General features: G+C 42.2%; 1 protein-coding gene across 1 annotated transcript in view; it reads right to left on the bottom strand.

Annotated features, from left to right (window-relative positions):
- The window catches only part of LOC132432423 (FGGY carbohydrate kinase domain-containing protein-like), a 107,243-nt gene that overhangs the window by 60,124 nt on the left and 25,935 nt on the right, over nt 1-21,184 (bottom strand). Inside the window, exons 3-4 of the mRNA XM_060022822.1 lie at nt 14,386-14,497; nt 8,473-8,624 (exon numbers count right to left, since the gene is read on the bottom strand). Of these exons, the coding sequence (XP_059878805.1) occupies nt 8,473-8,624; nt 14,386-14,497 (264 nt within the window). The remainder of the gene's footprint in view (nt 1-8,472; nt 8,625-14,385; nt 14,498-21,184) is intronic.

The raw sequence follows: 21,184 nt of genomic DNA, 5'->3' as shown, positions 1-21,184 counted from the left end.
CTGCCAGCCTGTAACCCTACACATGAGCTGAAATGAGCAACAGGGCAGTGAGGGCCAACGGATATAGCCCAGGGGCTGGAGGAGGGCTGGACTTGGTGAGGATCCTGGTTCTACCACTTATTGCATAGCTTTGGGGAAGCAAGCTACTTAAGCCCTCTGGGTCTTGTTTTCCTCATCTGTAAAATGGGATAATAATATTGTGTCACTGAGGGGCTTAGAGGAAATACTGCATGTAAAGTCCCTCATACAGTGCAGATGGTTTAGGAAAATAATCCCAAGAAGAAAAAAAAAAATCCCATGCTAAATAACGAAGTGTTGTCAACCAGAAAGGTTAGCTAGGACTATAAGATTACTTTTTAATGGAAAAGTACAAAGAAGTAATAAAAGCATGATCTTTGTGCTGTAACATTAGCAAACTATACCAACCACGGATAGTGTCTCATTATTGTTTTTTGTAATATACAGCCATTTTTTTTTCTATACTGTAAGTCTCTTAAGACAAATGCATTTATAAGACTGCACAGCCTCATAACTTTTTTCCCTTTCACATTATAGTGTAAACTTTGTTGTTCCTATACAAATATTTATTATCTACCCAGTACATATGCCAGAAGGATCTTTTTGAAGTCATAAAACAGATCATGTCACACGCATGTTTAAAATCCATCAACCATTTCTCACTGTCTTAGAATAAAATCGAAATTCCTGTCCACGGCCTCAAGGCTGTGCAGGATCTGGCCCCTGGTCACTTCTCTTACCCACCTCCTGCCACTCCCTGCCTTGCTCATACCTGGCCAGCCCTGCTGACCTCCTATGCTGATCTCTCAGGTGCTTTCCTCCTCTCATTGAATCTGCTGCTCCTTCTTCCTGAAAGTCTCATCATTCTTGTCAACCAAAACCTCCCAAGAGAACACACTAGCTATGCCAAATCTGTTCATCTGCCATTCTCCTTCACAGCATTTTCCAGAAAACAAAATCACTTTGCCTATGTATTTGTCTCCGTGTCTCTTTTCTGCTGCTCTATGCTAGAATCTAAGTTCCCAGAAGGCTACCCAGGGCCCTCATCTGTCTTGCTCACCTTGCAACCTCAGTGCCCATCATATAGGAGACACTCAGCCAAGACTTTTTAAATGAAAAAAACGAACCTACCTCCCATTGTTCCCAGCCTCAGATTCTCCTGAAGTCATTACTTCCAAGTTTTTTCCCTGAACTAGATTATTCAAACCCTGCAAGACAAACACTTGAAGAGGTAGTAGAGTGAAATGGCTCTGAAATGAGTCTATGGGTCTGAAATGCCAAGGTTCAAACCCCAGCCTTGCCATTTATTAGCTGAATAACCTTAGGCAAATTGCTTAACATCTCTGAGTCTGTTTTGTCATCTGTAAAATATGAGACTTGACTTCATAGGGTGGTTGTGAGGATTAGATGAGTTTAACATGGATGAAATGCTTAGACAAGTACTACGTATATAATAAGCACTGTATACATTTTAGCTACTGTTTTCATCTAATTCCTTATTCTGTTGTTATTGCTTAGTCCAAAAAGGCTGTAATTTTGGGGACTTCCCTGGTGGTCCAGTGGCTAAGGCTCCGCACTCCCAATTCAGGGGGCCCGGGTTTGATCCCTGGTCAGGGAACTAGATTTCACATGCCACAACTAAGACTTCCATGCCGCAACTAAAGATCCCATGTGCCAAAACTAAAAGATCCTGCATGCCGCAGCGAAGACCCAACTCAGCCAAATAAATAAATACATATACATATACGTGTGTGTGTTTTTAATTTTTAAAAGGCTGTAATTTTGTGAAGACAGAGACCACCTCTGGGTTCCCACAGTGAAGTGCACAGGTCTCCACAGGAGGGGGATGGGGGATGGAGCTGTTTGTATGGTTCTTGATGTACGTATGCTTGCATGATACGAGACGAGGAGTAAGACACTTAACATTTTTGAGCCTCAGTTTCCTCATTTATAAAAAGAGATAATATCTACCCCACATGACTAGTGTAAAGATTAAATAATCATTGTGGAATAAAATAATTCTGGGGCTGGAGGCACTGGTGAATTTTAGGGGAAACAAGTAGAAGGTATTCAGTAAGTCAATCAGCTTTGCAATTCAAAGCTGGCTGCTTTCTGGTATAGGTATTACACATAGGATGTGGATGATTCAAATAAATGAATGACTCTGAAAATATGCTTTATACTCTTCTACTATTTTCTATGATTGTCTCTGACAACTCTGTGGTCATTTTTAGGTGGTTTCCATAGCTATTATTCAAACAGGAAAAGCATACCACTCATTACACTCAGCTACTTAAAATAAGATATTCTAGTGTTTAAAATTCTCTCGATTGGTGCTAGAATGTTATTGACATGCCCATCAGTAGAGACAAACATTTTTATGCACAGTGGAAGTGAGAATTAGACTACTCTTTGAATAAGATATTTTACAAATATCTGACTAAATTATAATAATTCCACAAAGCTGATATTATTATCATCATTTGACAGCTCAGCATGCTGAAACTCAGAGATGCTGACTTAGCCTAAGGTTGCAAAATCGGTAAATGGTGGAGAAAGATTTAAATGCAAGTGTGTTTGGCTTCAAATCCTGTACTTTTTCTGTTGTTACAGAACTGTATTCTATCTCCCAGAGCTCCAATCTTGTATGAGCTGTACTGCTAAGATCTGACGAATGTAGGTAAATAACATCAGACCTATGCACAAAATGTAAAGCCAGAGTAACTAACAGAAAAAGACTATAGTTTCCACCAAACTGCCATCCAAAAAGAAATGGTGGGCTTCCCTGGTGGCGCAGTGGTTGAGAGTCCGCCTGCCGATGCAAGGGACACGGGTTCGTGTCTCGGTCCGGGAGGATCCCACATGCTGCGGAGCGGCTGGGCCCGTGAGCCATGGCCGCTGAGCCTGCGCGTCCGGAGCCTGTGCTCCGCAACGGGAGAGGCCACAACAGTGAGAGGCCCGTGTACCGCAAAAAAAAAAAAAAAAAAAAAAGAAATGGTGCGTTTCCAAGAAAGAAACTGACATTGTTTATCTTTCATAAAGTTTCAAGATGAGAAACCTAAAGAGAAGAGAATAATTGTTACTATATCATCAAGAAGAATGAAAGAATAAGGCCAGTCGAGGCCCTTACTATGCCAGTCTCTTACTGTACAGAAGGGACAAGGACCAGGCTTTCCTGAAGTCTAACAGAGTTTTCTTTTCAAGAGTTCCTACTGCAAAGCATCCAATGCTAAGTGTGCTAGCACCTTCCACAGCTAGCAGGAAGTTATCAAACCACCCCTCTGGCTATCCAAACTCCCAGGTTCCTCCCAAGAATCTACATACACAGGATAAAGCACATTAGAGCCAATCAGAGAATCATTTACTCATTTTCCCAATATGTTATCAGGGCAACAGAAGCAGAAGGGCATGGACTGGGGAGATGAAAGGGGCAGATATATTTTCTAAACCCATCAACAAAATCCTCTGACATTCCAGCCAGCTGCTTCCAGACCTTTGGAATGAACAATGAAAATTGCAAACTATAAAATGATTAGTTTTCTCTTCTGCTGACAATAGCAAAAAGAGGAAATGAGTTAAAAGACGGACTGGAATATCTCCATGCATCCGCTACAAGCCAGATAATTATCTTCCATTAACACTGAGCTGTCAGGATCGGCATCAGCCTGTTAACTTGCTTGACCTTCCTCAGCCTGCACCTTGTTACCCTACAATGTTTCATGTTTATAAAGATAGGAGACTCCAGCTGTTCCAGCCTGAGAGAACTTAATTTACATTTGGCCTTCATTAAGATGAGAGTCAGAATCATTGAGACCAAATGGAGAAGCCAGACTGCTGGGGGTTATGAAAAAATTAAATGGCATTTTTCCTTTTATCTGACAATTCTCATTAAGGAGACGTACGTCAACCTAAAACACACAAACCTTATATGTAAAGGACATGATTAAAATTCCATATTGCAGAACTAGGACCCAAGCAAAGGCTTTGCCCAAAAGGTACGGTGGTCCTAGTATACCACTTCTGTCTTCTGAGAAGTCTGAACTCCAAATTCTGCCCAACTCCCTCTGACATCTGATTCCAGGCTAAGGACAAGGAGCACATGAATGACAGCAATACCGAGATGAGCGGTGAGCTCTGACTCCTCCACCTAGCTCGCCCCTCATGGCCAATCAGCCCCAATGTCCTGCTGACATTAACCCCTAACGATTTCTGGAACCCACCTCCTCTCCATCCCACAGTGCCTAATTCAGGTCTCATCACTTCTCACCTGGAAAACTGCACTAGCTCCTCATTGGCCCACTCAAATCATTCAAACAATATTTACTGAGTACCTACTATCTGCCAGGCATTTAATTAGGGATAGGGACACAACAAGGAACAAAATGGATATCATCTCCATCCTCCTGTGGATTACTCTGGTTGGAGGGGGTGAGCTTTTATACAAATCATCATACAAATTGACGTGTCATTACAATTTATGAAAGATACAATGAAGTAAAATTAAGAGTACAATGACAAGAGACCTCTGATTTATTTGAGGGTCAGGAAAGGCTTTTTTAAGGATGTGACAATAAAGCTGAGACCTACATGATGAGTTAGAATCAATGGTGAGAAGAGGGAAGAATATTCAAGCAGAAGGCACAGCATCAGAGCATCATTAAGACCAGAGGTAAGCAAACTTTTTCTCTAACAGTCCAGAGAGTAAATATTTTCAGCTTTGCAGGCCATGCAGTCTCCATCTCAAATACTCAGTTCTACCACTGTAGGGCAAAAGCACCACAGACAGTAGATAAACGAACAAGCATGGCTGTGCTCCAATAAAACTTTATTTATGGCCACTAAAATGTTAATTTCCTACCATTTTCACAAGTCACAAAACATGACTCTTCTTTTGATTCTTTTTCAAACATCTGAAAATGTAAAACTCATTCTTAGCTCCCAGGACATCCAAAAACAGGCAACAGGCCAGATTTGGCCCATGGCCCTAGTTTGCCAACCCCTAGTCAAAAGGCTGAGGTGGCAAAGAGCTGGTGTGTTTGAGGCACTCTGAGTGGATCCCTGTGGATGGATCAGAGTGAGCAAAGTGAGAGACACACAGTAAGCAGAGGAGGGAGGTGAAAATGACGTCATACACCATCTTCTGAGCCAGGTTACAAATTTTGGAGTTTATCCTAAGGGCAAAGCAAGGCCAACTAAGTGCTATAATGAGGAAAGTAAGAAACCTGGTTTTAGGGGAATTCCCTGGTTGTCCAGTGGTTAGGACTTGGTGCTTTAGCTGCTGGGGCCCAGGTTCCATCCCTGGTAGGGGAACTAAGATCCCACAAGCCGCACGGCATGGTCAATAAATAAATGCACATGTACTAATAAAAACATAAATAAATAAATAAACTGGTTCTTACTCCCCCCACACACACATTTTCTCATTCCTAATCCAATCCCTTCACCCTGCCAAAGGTATCTAAGACACTTTCCCCCTTGCCTAACAACCATCCACTAATCTCTCTCACCAAATAGGCCCTTAACAAACTGAACCCAGGCTACTTACCTGGTCTCACTTCCTACTACACTCAGGGAAGCATCCCAGGCTCCTGTCCTAGGGCCTACACACCTTACCATAATGAACCTCATTCTCTCTAGAATACTGTATCCTTCCTATCTTCTCTACTATGCAAAACCTCCACTCATATCTTGAGGCTCATCTCAGGTAGCTCGTGCAGAAGCAAATTATTTTCCCTGAAAGCACTCTGCATATGCCTGCATCTCGGCGCTCAGTGCATCTTCTGCCGGCTCTGGTTCCGTGCCTCTCTTCTCCTTATGCTCCCCCACCATTGTCCCCAGTGGTCACTGTGCCGCTTGAGGGTAAGGCCGAGTCCTCTTTGTGCCCATGTCCCCAGTTCCTACCACAGTGCTGGTTCACAGCAGGACCTCAGGTAAGATTTGGCAAATTAAGGAATGAATGAAGAGTAAACAAATGGCAGCCCAGTAAACTTGGCACAGACTCTCATGTTCTGACGTCGAATGTGCTGTTGAACAGCAGCTCAAGCTATTGTACTTCCCTGTGCCTCAGTCTCCCACAAGCCCAATAAAAAGAAGGTACTGTTTCCCGATTCTCCACACATGGATGCTTTTCAGGATACAAAGGTAGAGCCTTTAGCATTGAAAGTGGTTTTGTGAGTCTGCAGGCCAGCAACATCAGCATCACCTGGGAGCTTGTTAGAAATGCAAATTCTTAGCTCCCACCACAGGGCTACTAAGTTAGAGTCTGCAGTTTAACAAGCTCTCCAGGTGATTCATTTACACATTGAAGTCTGAGAAGAGCCAGCTGTAAGCCATGCTGGTAGGCTTTAAGGAGAAGGGACGAAACATGATTTTAGAAGTTGTTTTGATTTTGAATTTGTAATCACAGTAAAACCAAAGGAACTCTCAGCAAGGATTCCTGGGCATGCTTACCAAAAAGACAAAAAAAAAATTTGAAAAAGTCTGAAAAACAGATTTGAGGGTCAGCCTTCAGGTAGTTAAATGCACAGTGAGGCACTGTTTAGAGCCTTACTCAGAAAATTCTGAAATGGAATTGATTAGATGGATGGATGGATGGATGGATGGATGGATGGATGGATGGATGGATGAATGGATGGTCAGTCTTAGGTCATAATCATTGCCACACAAATCTAGAACTTAATTATTTTCTATGGGCTTTATTTAGTGCAGTTAGATCTCAAGCACACAGGTAAATATCCTGACAGGTTCATACCAAAGGTATATTTAGATCTCCTGGGATATACAGCCCTGAGCTGGCTATGAAGCAGGTGCTTAATAAGGCTCTGGTATTGTACCAATGACCACCTGCTCAATCCTCCTCACTTAATTCAGAACAGCTATTCCTCACCTGTGGTCCAGAAGGGTGACATAGCCAACCCATTTGTTCTTTTGCACATGTTTAGGCTGGCTTAAAGACCATCACCACCCTCATTCCTGGTCCTTCCCAAAGTGGTATGCTTCACAGAGGATTTTAGTACTGCATGACTAATGGGATGAGCTGGGATTTGGAGACCAGTAGACACAGGTTTAAATTCTGGCTGTATCGTCTGTTTGGGAAAGTCATATAACCCTCTCTCTGAGCCTCAGTTTCCCATGCCATCTACCAGGCAGAGGTTGTTAGGATGAGATCAGTTAAAGTCTATAGCACACATAGCAGAGTGTGGAGGCAGTGCAAATACAAATCAATGCACTGCTTTGTATTTCAGGATATTTTTGTATCAAGTTTCCAAACTGATCCAGTCCAACTCTCTCACTTTAGAGATGGAAAAAGTGAGCCCTGGGGATGAGAATCGCTTTGCCCAAAGTCACACAGTGTGATGCAAACAGAGTCAGAATTAGGATCCTAAAACCCCCAACTCCTAAAACACTCTGTGTTTTCAAACTCTTAGCAAATATAGAAGTCTTTCTGCAAATTAAAACTTACAAAATAGCTCAATATACTAAACAAGTAACAAGCCAAGCCTGGCTTGATTACTGACGCCCTTTTTACTTACCTCCCTTCTGCCCCATGGTGGCAATCCAAGGACACCTCCTCATCACCTTTAAACTCTCCCCAACCCCACATCTGAGTAATTGAAGACTCAATCCGCCTGAAACCTCAGGGCCAGCAAATGAATCACAGCAGGTCTTATCATTAGATGGATTCTCTCCTCACCAGACCACCTAGGGGTTTTCAAGTTCCTGCAATTCCCAGAGGACTTGAACTTTCTCACACATCCATCTCTACTGGGAACCATTAAGCTGACATCACCATTCTCCACACTTCATAAATGATTCTAACATCTGGAAATGGGAACCACCTGCAAGTGCCTTAGCCAGAGATCACCTTATCACAAAAGGGTATGGAAACTCAAGTTCAGGTGAGATGAGAAAGGCATTCCATAAAATGCCACTAAGGCCAAAAATTAATCATTGGGGGCTAAAAGTATGTAGAGAAAGAATGTTCCAGTCAGAAGATTTGGACTTGAATCCCAGCTCTGCCACTTTCTAACTGGAATGGTAATTAACCTCTCTGAACTTCAATAGAACAGTGGATATTAAGAAAATCAATTTCAGTCATTTTTAGGTTCAAATCCTGGTTCTGCTGCATACTTATTGAGTCACTTTGGGGGAGCTGACGAATCTCTATTAGCTTTAGTTTTTACAAATACAGAAAAAGAAAAAAAACTACTTTATAGGGTTGCCGTTAGGATTCAAAGAGATAATCTGCATCAAATACTTATTTCAGTGCCTTGCCTGAGTTAAGCAGAATGACTTAACCACAACCGAATCAATAAAATGGGATCAACCTTCCTGAGACTTGCTGCAAAAATCAAATACAACAGCCGTGATGAGCAGGGTGCCTGGTACCAATAGATTCAATAAATGGAATCCTCTGCTATTATGAGTAATCGCTCCTCAACGCTATGCACTTACCTCTTTTAGCCACAGAAGCTTCGGGGCCTGCATTTCCACGGACATCACGCCCCCAACGTACTGCAGGACACTGTGCTTGGTTTCGTTGATCCTGTGGACCTGACTGACCGCCCGGTGGTCCAGCCACATGATGATGTTTCGATGAGAATCCCCTAGCAAAAACAAGGGAGATGAGGACACAGGTGCATCCTTATCCTTCTAATTCAAGGGGGCACTTATGGATTCCCAAGGGCAAAAATCTGCACAACTGCTTGTATAATTTCACACATCAACAAGAAACAAGTGAAAGGACCACCACCAACACTGACTAGGTACATCCTACCCATATCTTGGACCCTTGAAGAGACGTGCTCTTTGAATATAGTCCCAGGGTTAAACGTCTAAAGGAAAAACCAGTCAAGATCCACTAATTAATTATATTACCATTCATTCTCTCTCAACTTTTCCCCTTCCTTTCCTATTTCACCTATTCTAGAAAAACTTTTCTGGATACATACTCAAGAAAAGAGCCAATGAAATAAGCCTAAAACAATACTTCAGCTTTTTAAGGTATGTCTCCTTGAAATATGGACCAATATTTTAGGTATAATATCATATACAGTTACATAATGGCTTTTATTTGCCTATATTCTCACTTCCTCTAGTTACTCTAATTAAAATTAGTTAATTTAAGTGTTTTTCCTCACTCGGTTGGTTTGTTTGGTGGGGTGGGAAGCACTGGAATTTTTTTTCCATTCTGGAACCAGGCAGACCTAATGGGGAACGTTCTTTCAGTATAGGCAGAAATATTGAGAAAGTTATTTAATTTTTCTTAGCCTAAGTGTCCTTATCTGCAAAATGTAGCATATAAGGATTAACTGAGATTTTTCATTCATTGAACAAAAGATAATGTGCATAAAGGATATGGCAAGTACTTGTCACATAGTAGGCCCTCAAGAGGAATAAATCACAGGAAACAGAATTTAAAATCAGCTGGAAAAGGAGCATGGGCAGTGCCCCTCACATCCTACCTCTACCATCCTGCAGCCCACAGAGAAACTAGTTGCCCCTTTCCCCCTTCCCCAGACTCTGCTAATTCATCCTGCACTGATGGGCAAGCCAGTATTCTTTTCACAGTCCTCTGCTTCCTCTGATGGCAAAATGCAGAGAACAGCAAGGAATATACCTGGGAGATTATAAACGGGGAAGATAAAAGGGACTCAAGAGTAATTGAGATAGGCACTTCACATGTTATTTTATTTACTGGCAAAATAACTGCAGCAATTATATAATTTTGCTAATATGAGTGTTTATAAAGCTGCACATGCGCGTTTGCGTGTGTGTGTCCCAAGCCTCGTGCTGAACCTCTTGCACACATCGTCTCATTTAATCCTTAAAACAACGCTGAGATCTAGGCCGTTTTCAACGACAATCTGACTCCGAGATTGAAGACATGCCTACTACCTCACAGCTGGGAAAAGCACAAAGTGTTCTTTGAAAGTAGATCTGTGCAGAGAATGGATAAATAAATTAGTAAAACCAATTTAAACTCGAGCTACACACATCAACATGAATAATGACACCAGCTGGGGTATTTTTAAACACAGTATATATTGTTTGTTGTTGTGGGTATACACACATGTGGTAAAAGCACAGAAGAAATGTGTTTGTGAACACCAGCTATGGCAGAACCGTTACCTGCTGGGCAGAGGGACGGGGGAGGGGGAGGGCACGGACTGAAGCTTCAAGTGGTTCTTTCTTTAAAAAAAAAAAAAGGACTTGTGGCAAATGTGGCAAAACCTCATCTGTTTATCCTCATACATACATAGCAGGCTGTTATCTTATTTTCCTTACTCTTCCATATATTTGAAAAAGAATTTTTAAAACTTACCAAAAAAGTCAGCCTAAGGATACATCTAAATTAGGTCATCATCGTAATGAGTCAAGGACTCACTCATTGGTTTGCCTGCCTGGAGAGATTTCAGGTCCCACAAAAACTCCTCAAACAACAGTAATACATTTAAAATAAGAGAGAGTACATGAAACCTTCCATAGGTACATCTAAGATTTTGTTTAAACAGCTGAGTGATTCTATGTATGACAAAACTGCTTAAAGTTCTGGTTCTAGTTTCACATTAGAATCTTCTGGGATAGCTTTAAAAATACTGATGTCCAGGTCCTATTCCAGAACCATCACGGAATCAGACTGTGGGTATGTGGGCACACATTCATAAACACACACACACACACACAATGTGGGTGTGTGGGTGTTGGGGGGACAATATCTGCATTGCATCTTAAATATTGTATAGAATCTGTCTGCAGCTGCTTCAAGACAAAAACACCTGTTGCTAAACTTTCTACTGTAAAGACAGACCGATCAGCCACTACTACCTCTACATGAAGAGGCTCTCAGAATGACACACTGAGCACTGTGTAGAATCAATTACTTTATTATATTTATTATGATTATTAATTAACAATGTTCATTACAGACAACAACCTGGAAGTTAATCTTTTTTTCAGTGCCTGTAGAAAATCACAAATAAATGACTCCACTGAAAGTTCATTTCATCTTTTATTAAGCATCTGCTACATGCCAGGCACAGGGCTGGGTGCTGGGATACCAAGAAGAATGTGCCACAGTCTCTGCCCTTACGGAACACGTGGGTAAATGGAAAAACGTCTGTATGGAGTGATGACAGAAGTCCTGGACATGGTACAGAGAGAAGGAAGAGCACAGAGAAGCCCCCAGTTAGCCGAGTCCGAGGCTGCACAGGGAGCTTCCAAGACGCAGGAAAGCTTTAGGTTAATTCTGAAAATGACTGGCCACTGGATAAGCAGGTGAAGACAGAGTGAGGGAGGAGGGGCTACACAATAGAAACAGCACGTGAAACCAAGAGAGCACAGACCCATAAAGGCATCATATTTTAAGAGAACTGGAAATAATCTGGTAGAGCAGAATTAGGGTTACATAGTCAGTTTACCTTAGGGCAGATTATTTATCCCTGTACTCATTCAATTAATACTGTCAACACCTCACAGGAGGTGTTCCGGGGTACTAGAAGGAAATGACTGTGAATCAGAAAACCATCTAAATATTAGGTTTCTGTTACAGAGTAGCCTAGGTAGTAACTTCCTCCCTGACCCTAAATTATCTCCCTTGGTTCCTCTCCCTCCCAGGAGCTCCTGTGGCTGGAATGATTCACCCAGTCATGGTCTGAGCTAGGTGGGTTGCAGAGGTAGGAAGCACACAGCAATGGCACCTCTGTCCAACCCAGCACTGGTCTGATCTTGAAAAGGAAGAAAGACCAAACAAGAAAAGGCAAACAATGAGACTATTTTATCATGTAGGTCAGTGTTCTCAAACTAGTGCACTTAATTTCCTTGGGATTTTTTTTTCTTTTCCTTTTTCTTTTTGGTTACCATCAAAAGAAAGTAAGTTTCGCTGGTCTTATGGGTTTGGTTTTAATGGTGATGGTTAATTTCCTGACCCCACTCCCTGCTCTTCACAATTACTCCAATTAACCAGTCAAGAATGGGTCATTATCAGGTAAACAGAAGTCTTTAAAGACCCTCTTAATTCATCCTTAAAATCTGAATTTCATTTTCTAGTACAGGCTAATCCATTGTCGTTAAAATCTAACCTTAATAGAACCTGTTGAAAGGCAAGAAACTGATGAGGGCACCTGCAGCTGGATGCATTTGATGAATGGGTACATTTTAACCTTTTAGGTGGAATACAGTTTTTTCAACACTTATAATTCAGGTTGCAACCTAGGTAACACTTTTAATAGGAGAACTGTCAACAGGAGGCAATTCTCTCTACAATGAGAAAAAAGATGGCATCCGGGAGGGTGCTGGTATAAGCAGGTTTAACAAGGAACTCTTCCTCTACTTCAGATGTTCTTATTCCTAATGTTTTAGTTGTCCATTCATCTGCACCCAGTAATTCTCCACATACTAGAATTATCGAGAAAACTTTAAAAACACTGATGCCCTAGCCTCACCCCAAGCCAACTGAATACAAACCCTGGGGGTAAGGCTCATGAATTGGTAATCTTAAAAGATCTCCAGTTGTTTCTAATGTGCTAACCAGAGTTTAAAACCATGTGTCTTAGCAGATTAGAAGGTACAGAGTCCTTGGAACTTAGGGCTCTTAACATCTAAAGTCCCATCCAAAATGAGAATTCCTCCCACAGCATCCCTAACAGACCATCACCTGACCACTACTTAAAACAAGCCAACAAAGAAGTGCTGGCAGCCTCCCCAAGCAGCCCACTCCGTGGCTGGAGAGGGCTTGCTGCTCCTGAGCTGAGGTCTGTAGGTTCAGTCCCATTCCTTGGGTCTCTGCTCTCTGAAGTGGTCTAGACGGGGGCTGCCCTGCCCTCCTGGGCTGGAACAATGCCAGCTGAGCCAGTGGTCAGCCACTGAGAACAAGGACGACTCATATTCGTCTCTGAAGCCCCAACACTTAATCAGACAGGGATAGGCACACGGGGGGGGGGGGGGTAGTTAATGTGGCATAAATAGAAAAAAATGTGTGTGTGTGTGTGTGTGTGTGTGTGTGTGTGTGTATGTGTAAAAGATGGTCACCATTACCACTGTGCTCTAATCATTCATCCATTTGCATACTTTCGCAGGGCACGTCATTTATAAAAATCACTGTTCCATGCATTAGGTCCATAGGAGTAAGTAAGACACATTCTCCTAACTTAAGGAATTCATAATCGGACTTAAGAAACTTTTCTGAGCATTCAGGCGTCCGGCTCTCACTTAATTCTCACAGCAAAGCTACTGTTTCATTATTCCAATTCTTTCAGACGAGAAACCAAGCCATGCAGATGTTAAGTGATTCACTCAAGGTGTCACAGCTCAACAGCAGCAGGGCTAAGATCTGGGACTGCCTGACTCCAATGCCAGGGTGTCCCATTGTGCCCCAGTATCCACAGCCGCCAGTTAAGAAAGTTGCTGCTACAGCAGTGTCCACTACCAAGGATTCTTTAATACAGCCTCGCCCAAAGGCAAGCCTTGCTTGTGATACCTATGTTGGCAACAACCGACTGAAAATGCAGAGTCACACTCCTTTAGATGGAGCCTGCAATTTCCAGTGCACCACAGTCTCCACTGCTCCCAAATGTCTGCCACTCATCAAAAGGTTAAATGTCAGTTGAACTTTATCTCTGCACATGTGCTGTTGTTTTTCTCAAATCTGGCACGCTGTATTCATTTACATTACCTACCTGACTTTTGGGTTTGCAACCTTGGTGCTAGCACTACTGGCTAGAGTATCCCAAAAGAGACACACCCATGAGAAATTTCTGACAGTGGATAAAAGTTGGCACTTACATTTGAAACAGCTCGTTACAGTACTCATGAGTGTAATGAGAGAGTGCAATGAGAGTGTAATGAGAGTGTATTAGAACAACGTCATTAAATGTGAATGTCTTTGGTCTGGCTATTGAAAATAGAGAGGCCACTTGTTTCCAGCTTTTGTGTGATATATGGTCCTGTCTGTCTTATTCTATTTTCTTTAAGTGAACTTGATTCACCCACTCAAATGAATGTGGTGGAGGAGCTTCATATGCAAAACAATTTCAGGCACAGACAACACTCCCTTCCTTGAAAAGGCCCAGACCAGTTAACTGTTTCAAGGCTACTCACTCTGAGCTAATGATCCCATGTTCATCCTACATCAGATTTTCTACTGTGGCTCCTGTGCATTATGGAGCCAAGTCTCTTCCTAATCCACCTAATCCCAATGTCACCCCTCTCCTACTAACCGCTGCCCAAGCTTTAACCTCTAGGGACATGATTTTGGGGCTCCATGCTCCACCTGTAAATCTCACTAACAGTGATAACACTTGATATCATGCTCCAACTGGGCCCCGGCCAGTATCCCACCACCAAGAAAAGAGAGAGAAATGGTCCTACCTTCATGATTCACTGGTAAAGGATGAAACTGCTTATCCAAAACAACCAGAGAACACGTGGCATCAAACCCAAGCCCTCGAATTTGGTTTAAATCAATCCCTTGTACAACTTTCTGTTTTAAAAACAAATAAAGAAAACATAAATTAAAATACAGGCTTTTAAAAGACTGAAAACAGTTATGACTAGAAGGAAATGAACGGCAGAATAAAGTATTTACAACAGAAAACAAATAAAAGTTCAATGTCACTAAAATATCAGAAGATCCTATAAATTAATTTAAAAGACAACCAATCTAATTGGAAATTAAGCAAAGGACATGACAAGTCACTTCATAAAATAAAAAGAAATAGTCAAAGAGTATATAAAAAGATTCCCAACTCCACTAAAATTAAATAAATGCAAATAAAAATATCCCAATCTTTGTTTTTCTTATTGGCAAAAATTTTAAAAATTAAGAGTATATAGTAGTGGCAAGACAGGGAGAAGTGGACCTTCTTTTATATTATCCTAACAGTGTGATAATTTAGTACAAATTTTAAAGAATATAGTATAGTATTTACTAAAATTAAAAAATGCATAACTTTTGACCCAGCAATCCTACTTCTAGGAACCTATCTTAGTGAATTATTAGCATGAGTAAGTAAAATTACATATAAACAAAGGTTAACTGTTTAAGAATATACCTAAAAATTGGAAAAATTATTTTTATTAAATAAATTATGGTATACCTGTAAAACAGAATTTTCTACAGTCATTAAAAATGAAGAGATAGGGGGCTTCCCTGGTGGCGCAGTGGCTGAGAGTCCGCCTGCCGAAGCAGGGGACACGGGTTCGTGCCCCAGTCCAGGAAGATCCCACATGCCGCGGAGCGGCTAGGCCCGTGAGCCATGGCCGCTGAGCCTGTGCGTGAGGAGCCTGTGCTCCGCAACGGGAGAGGCCACAACAGTGAGAGGCCCGCGTACCGCCAAAAAAAAAAAAAAATGAAGAGATAGAGAAGTATCTTCTGGGTGTGATAGTATGAAGAGGTTGGCAAATCTTCTTAGCAAAATAAAAGCATAAAACTGAACAACATCATCAAAAACAACCATTTTGGGGCTATGGAACTTGGCCAAAGCTACATAAGAAACTGAGAAACAGTCTTTCTTGAAAAATAAAATTGCACCTAAAACATTCCCACAAAACAACAACTCTAGGACCAGATGGATTCATTGGGAAGTTCTGTGAAACATTCAAAGAATAAACAATACCACTCCTATACAAATTTGTTTAGGATATAGTGAAGGAGAGAACATTTTCCAACATTTCATGGCCAGTACTACCCTGATACCAAAGCCAAACAAAGATATCAAATGAAAAGGACACTGTAGACCAATAACTGCCATGAACCTAAGTGTAAAAATCCTTAACAAAATATCAACAAACCAATATTGCAACATATAAAACATTCATTTTTCACCATGACCATGTGGGGTTACCCCAGGAATGCAAGAGTCGTTCAATATCCATAAATCAATTAATGTATAACATATACTAATAGAATAAAGTACAAACACCAAATGATCATCTCAACAGATGCAAAAAATAAATAAATAAAAAATAAAAATCACTCAATAAACCAAGATAGAAGGGACCTTCTACAACCTGATAAACAGCATCTACAAAAACCTATACAAATCAAATGTTCACCATGGTTTAACCAAATGTTGAAACCAAGTGTGTTATATCCATACAAAAGTATAGTACTCAGAAAGAGTACTATCTGTGCAACCACATGAATGAACCTTAAAAAGATTACGCTAAGTGAAAGAAGTCTGACACAAAAGAAGGCATGTTGTATGATTCCATTTATGTGCAATTTCTAGAAAGGAATAACTATAAAGACAGAAAACAGTTATCTATGACTGGGGCTGGGGACTGACTACAAACAGGCGTAAGGGAACTTTTGGGGGGTAACAGAACTATTCTAAAATTGAATTATGGTGATGATCGCACAATGTGTAAATTTAATAAAATCACTGAATTATACATTTACAATGGATGATTTTATGGTATGTAAATTATACCTCAAGCTGTTAAATTTTTTTTTACAAAGTTGAGCTATAAAAGATGAAATGGAAATACATCCATGATATATTAATAAGGTACAAAAAAAACAAAAAAAATATACAACAAACTGATAATAGTGGTTGCCTCTGAGAACAGAAACGACAGCTGGAGGACATGGGAGATTTTTCACTTTGTCATGTAATTTTTTAAGCTGGAGAATAACAGATTTATTGATGAATTCTATTTTTTAATTTTTGTTTCTATGGTTTCCTTTTGTGAAAAAGCATGAGTGATCATACTCATTAACATTTCCTGCCAACTTAAAGCATGACAATAACCTTTTAAATACCACAAAAGTCAACTGAAATGTGTCCATCACCATTTAAAATGCTCAAGTCGGGCTTCCCTGGTGGCGCAGTGGTTGAGAGTCCGCCTGCCGATGCAGGGGACACGGGTTCGTGCCCCGGTCCGGGAAGATCCCACATGCCACATGCCGTGGCGCGGCTGGCCTGTGAGCCATGGCCGCTGAGCCTGTGCGTCCGGAGCCTGTGCTCCGCAACAGGAAAGGCCACAACAGTGAGAGGCCCACATACCACAAAAATAATAATAATAATAAAATAAAATAAAATGCTCAAGTCTTCTTTTTTCCTGTTTTGGAATGTTGGACTTGTCATTTAGAATTCTGTTTCTTACTATTTAATGGGTTCCTCAAATAAGAGCTACACACAATTATTACAGATTTTTCAACAAAGAAAAGCATTAATTTTTTCAAATAATAACAACAATAAATTATAAAATGTCACCATATATTGAGCACCTATGGAGTGTCAGGTACTTTACAAACATCATCTTATTTAATCCTTACAAAACCCACTGAGGAAACATTTAGTATTTCCATTTCATAAAAAAATAAGTGGGGGCTTCCCTGGTGGTGCAGTGGTTGAGAGTCCGCCTGCCGATGCAGGGGACATGGGTTCGTGCCCCGGTCCGGGAAGATCCCACATGCCGCGGAGCAGCTGGGCCCGTGATCCATGGTCGCTGAGCCTGTGCATCCGGAGCCTGTGCTCTACAACGGGAGAGGCCACAACAGTGAGAGGCCCGCGTACCGCAAAAAACAAACAAACAAACAAACAAAAAAAAATAAGTGGAAGACTAGGGAGGGAAGGGAACAGCAAGTGGGCTCCAAAGATTGAGAATTTGAACTTAATCCTGTCGTACAGCCAGTCGATGGCAGAGCCAGAATTCAAACGCAGAGCCTGTGTTCTTCCTACTCCACCATACTGCCTGCCTGCCCAAGAGACTCACCCTGCAGAGAGGGCATGTGCTGTATGCAAGAACATCGCTAGTCAGCCATCTGTGATGCCTGGCAATACCTCTGCCCCACATCACCAGGTGAATGCCCCGTACACCTTTACTACACTGATCCATCAAGACTTAGAAGAATGTGAGCCGCAAACCCAAGTGCCTGTCAGCATGGCCTCATGACAATGACCCACAAAGACCTGGTTTCCAATCCTAGCTCTGTCACTCCGGCTATGTGACCCAGGGCATGTTACACAATTCCAGCCATTCTAATCACCCCCTTGCCTTGCTGGATCATGTCTCTGTAGCATTTATAAGCATGGCCTCCTCTACCTGGAATGTCCTTCCAACTTGGCTTGGAAATCTCTGGGTAGCGGCTAAGATCAATGGTACTCGGTGCAGACGCCCTGAGTTTGAAACCTGGCTCTGCCACCAACCAGTCATGTGACTTTGGGAAGCCAGAAAACCAGTTGCCTTGGTTACACAAAGCTATTACTTAGACCTACATCTCCTAATGACGTTATGAGAATTCAGCAAAATAAGGTGTGATTAGCCCAACATCTGGCATTTGGTGCGCAATAAGTGGCAGCCACTATTTGAGGAAATTAGCTGCCTCCAATCTTCTTTGAACTCATGGAGCATCAATCTAACAATCAACAAGCCAGCCCTAACGTCTACCTGCCTTGCGGCCCTATTGGTCTCTGTGCCCAGAGAGTGCATGCCTGACTTGGGCAAGCCCACCCCACACAGGCCTGCAATTAGTCAAGAGAGGAACTGGGAGGGAACATGTAGAAGATGCAATAAAACTCAATACCACAAGGCAGCTTTGGAGTAGAAACAAGCATGGGCTACAGTGTCAAAAGAGCCACCTTCTGGTTCCAACTCCACCACTTCCGGATCAGGTAATCTTGCACTAATCTCTTCACCTTTCTGAGCCTCAGGTTCCTGAGAGAGAGAGAACTCCTAGGTAAGGATCAAGACTGTCAATTGGTTTGAAAGTACTCTGGAACCGATAAACCTTTGTAGGAAATATGAAGGATGGAAAACTCACTCGCTGCCTTACTAATTGTGTTCGTGGAATCTCTCTGATGTATGAAGCATAGCATGCTCTGTGTGTCATGTAAGCACATATAAAATGACAGGATAAACAACTGAAAAGTTTGGATAAACTCAAATCCTCCTAAGAATTATGGTGGGACTGACTTTCCAGTAGAAGCAAAGAAAATATTCTCTACAATCTACTTTATGAATCCCCTCGAAGACCTACAGAGTTCTATATTCTAACCATGGCCTTTCAGCCTCAAAAGTGCAGTGTCTCCATCTCTAAAACGAAAACCTATCACCAGGAACTGGAGGAATAATTGTGACATGCATTTAAACCTGATCTGGTTGGGCAGCCACTGTCATTTCCCCAGCCTTATATGGAAATGCCTTATGACCATGCTCATCAGGCTTATCATGAGGACCCCCTCCACTCCCCAACCCCACCCCCATCTAAATCATCTCAGAGAGATGGCTGTCAGGGTCACACTACCCAGAAGGCCCCTGGGACTCGACCTGCTGACCTGAGGATTCTTTTTTATATGCTCATTAATGGAAGAAGAAAGCAGGCTAGTAAACTCACCCCAACAGCTTGGCATCAAGGGAATTTCCTCAGCTAGAGAGAAAGCACATTGCTCTGCTAAAGAATTTCCAGAGAAGGAGACTTCTGCAACTTCATTCGGTAACCTGGTCCATGTCTCGCAACTGTCAACTCGTAGCTATGGGGCAGCAAACAAATGTTTGGGGAAGGGATTGTGCATCGCTTTGTTCTGACTGTGGGAACCAGTTCAATTCCGCATGTGTTTTAAATCAGCAGGCTGTGCCTTACTGGGTGGGGAGACAGCGTTCCTCAGAAATCTTCCGAACTGAGAACGGGAGGGTCAGAGGCATACCTGGTTTTATCTTTGGCTGTATTTGGAGCAAGCGTCAAAGCCTGGGGCCTCACGGAATCCAGCTTGCAATAGAGTTCTATGTGGCTGGTACTGTATTCTTTTAAATCTTGATTTGAATGCCTTTGTCAGCTTTGGGGGTGTGCATGAGGTTATGAAATCCCCAGTTCCCTCAGGCCCATCACTCCCTGTTGCCTACACAATTCGATTATGCATTCAGTCAGTCAGCAAATACAATCAAGCCCCTTCTAAGGTCAAGCTGTGCACTCTTCTGGGTATTTGGGAAACAATGGAAAGCAAAATATTTTTTTTAATTCCTTACTGTTTTGGAGGTTACGTTGTAAGGATATACAACAGCCAATAAACCGAAAAGGTTATATCGTGTATGTACAGTATACTAGAAAGTGATGTCAGGGGGATCAGGAATGCCGGAGAAGGGGAAGGTAGTTGCTGAGAAAGTGAGATTTGAGGAAACACCTGAAGGACCTGAGGAGCTGACCCTGTAGAAAACTGCAGAAAAAGTGTTTCAGGCAGGAGAACAGCCAGTGCAAAGGCCCTAAGGTGGGAATAACAACAAGGCTAATACAGCTTGTGTGGGGTGTATGTTACCTGCAAGGCCCCTGGAGGCCTTCAGCTTTACAAAATCTACTCTAGTGACCAGTAAAATGAACAAATCCAGTCCTGGTCCATTACCTACACAGCATCCTAGCTCAGGTGTGGTACTTTCCCTTGAACATAAGGTAGAGAGATAGAGGCCAAACACTGCCATTTATGTCAGTGACATCAACATTCCTCCAAGGACAGAAACTCTGACACTGCCTCTACCTCCTTCCTCTCCATCGTCACCAGGTCCTGTTTGATCTTCCTTCCAAAGTCTCTCAGTCTTGTGCCGCCTCTTTATTCCTCGGCCAACATCCTAACCCAGCCCTTCATTTATTAAAGAGATAGTATTAGGCACCTACATGTGCCACCACAGAGGACACATGCTCAACAAGAGAGACATAGCCCCAGGCCTCCCAGACCTTATGGTTCAAACAAATCTCAGCTTCCAGACCTTTATCAGAAGAAGGAAATTGCCTCCTAACTGGCATCCTTGAATTTAGTTTCTGTTCCTCCAAGCCATCCTGAATCTGTTGCTGGTCAGTCTGAAACTCAGGATGATTCTAGAAGAGCTCCCAACTGGCCTCAGAACCCGCCACCCCAGGTATGCCCCCAACACCAATTCCAGCTTCCCTTCCTCCTCCTACTGGAAACCACCTGCTCCAGCCAGGGATGACTCTAACTTTTCCACCTAAGCGCTTCTGTCCGTAATATTCCTCCTGAACAACCACTCTTAGTGTTCTCAAGTCTCACTTTTAACCCTACATCCTTCCTCAAGCTTTCTTCATTGATTGGGAGTAGGGAGGTCCCAATGTCTTGAGCCATTCATTCTTTTTACATTTCCCGGGTCTACTATACGTGAGGACCTGGGTGAGCAAACTACAGTTCCTACCCTCCTGCAGTACAAAATCTAGTAGAAA

The sequence above is a fragment of the Delphinus delphis genome, chromosome 1, assembly GCF_949987515.2.
Source record: "Delphinus delphis chromosome 1, mDelDel1.2, whole genome shotgun sequence".
Taxonomy (NCBI): Eukaryota; Metazoa; Chordata; class Mammalia; order Artiodactyla; family Delphinidae; genus Delphinus; species Delphinus delphis.
This window is presented reverse-complemented; position numbering and strand designations above follow the sequence as displayed.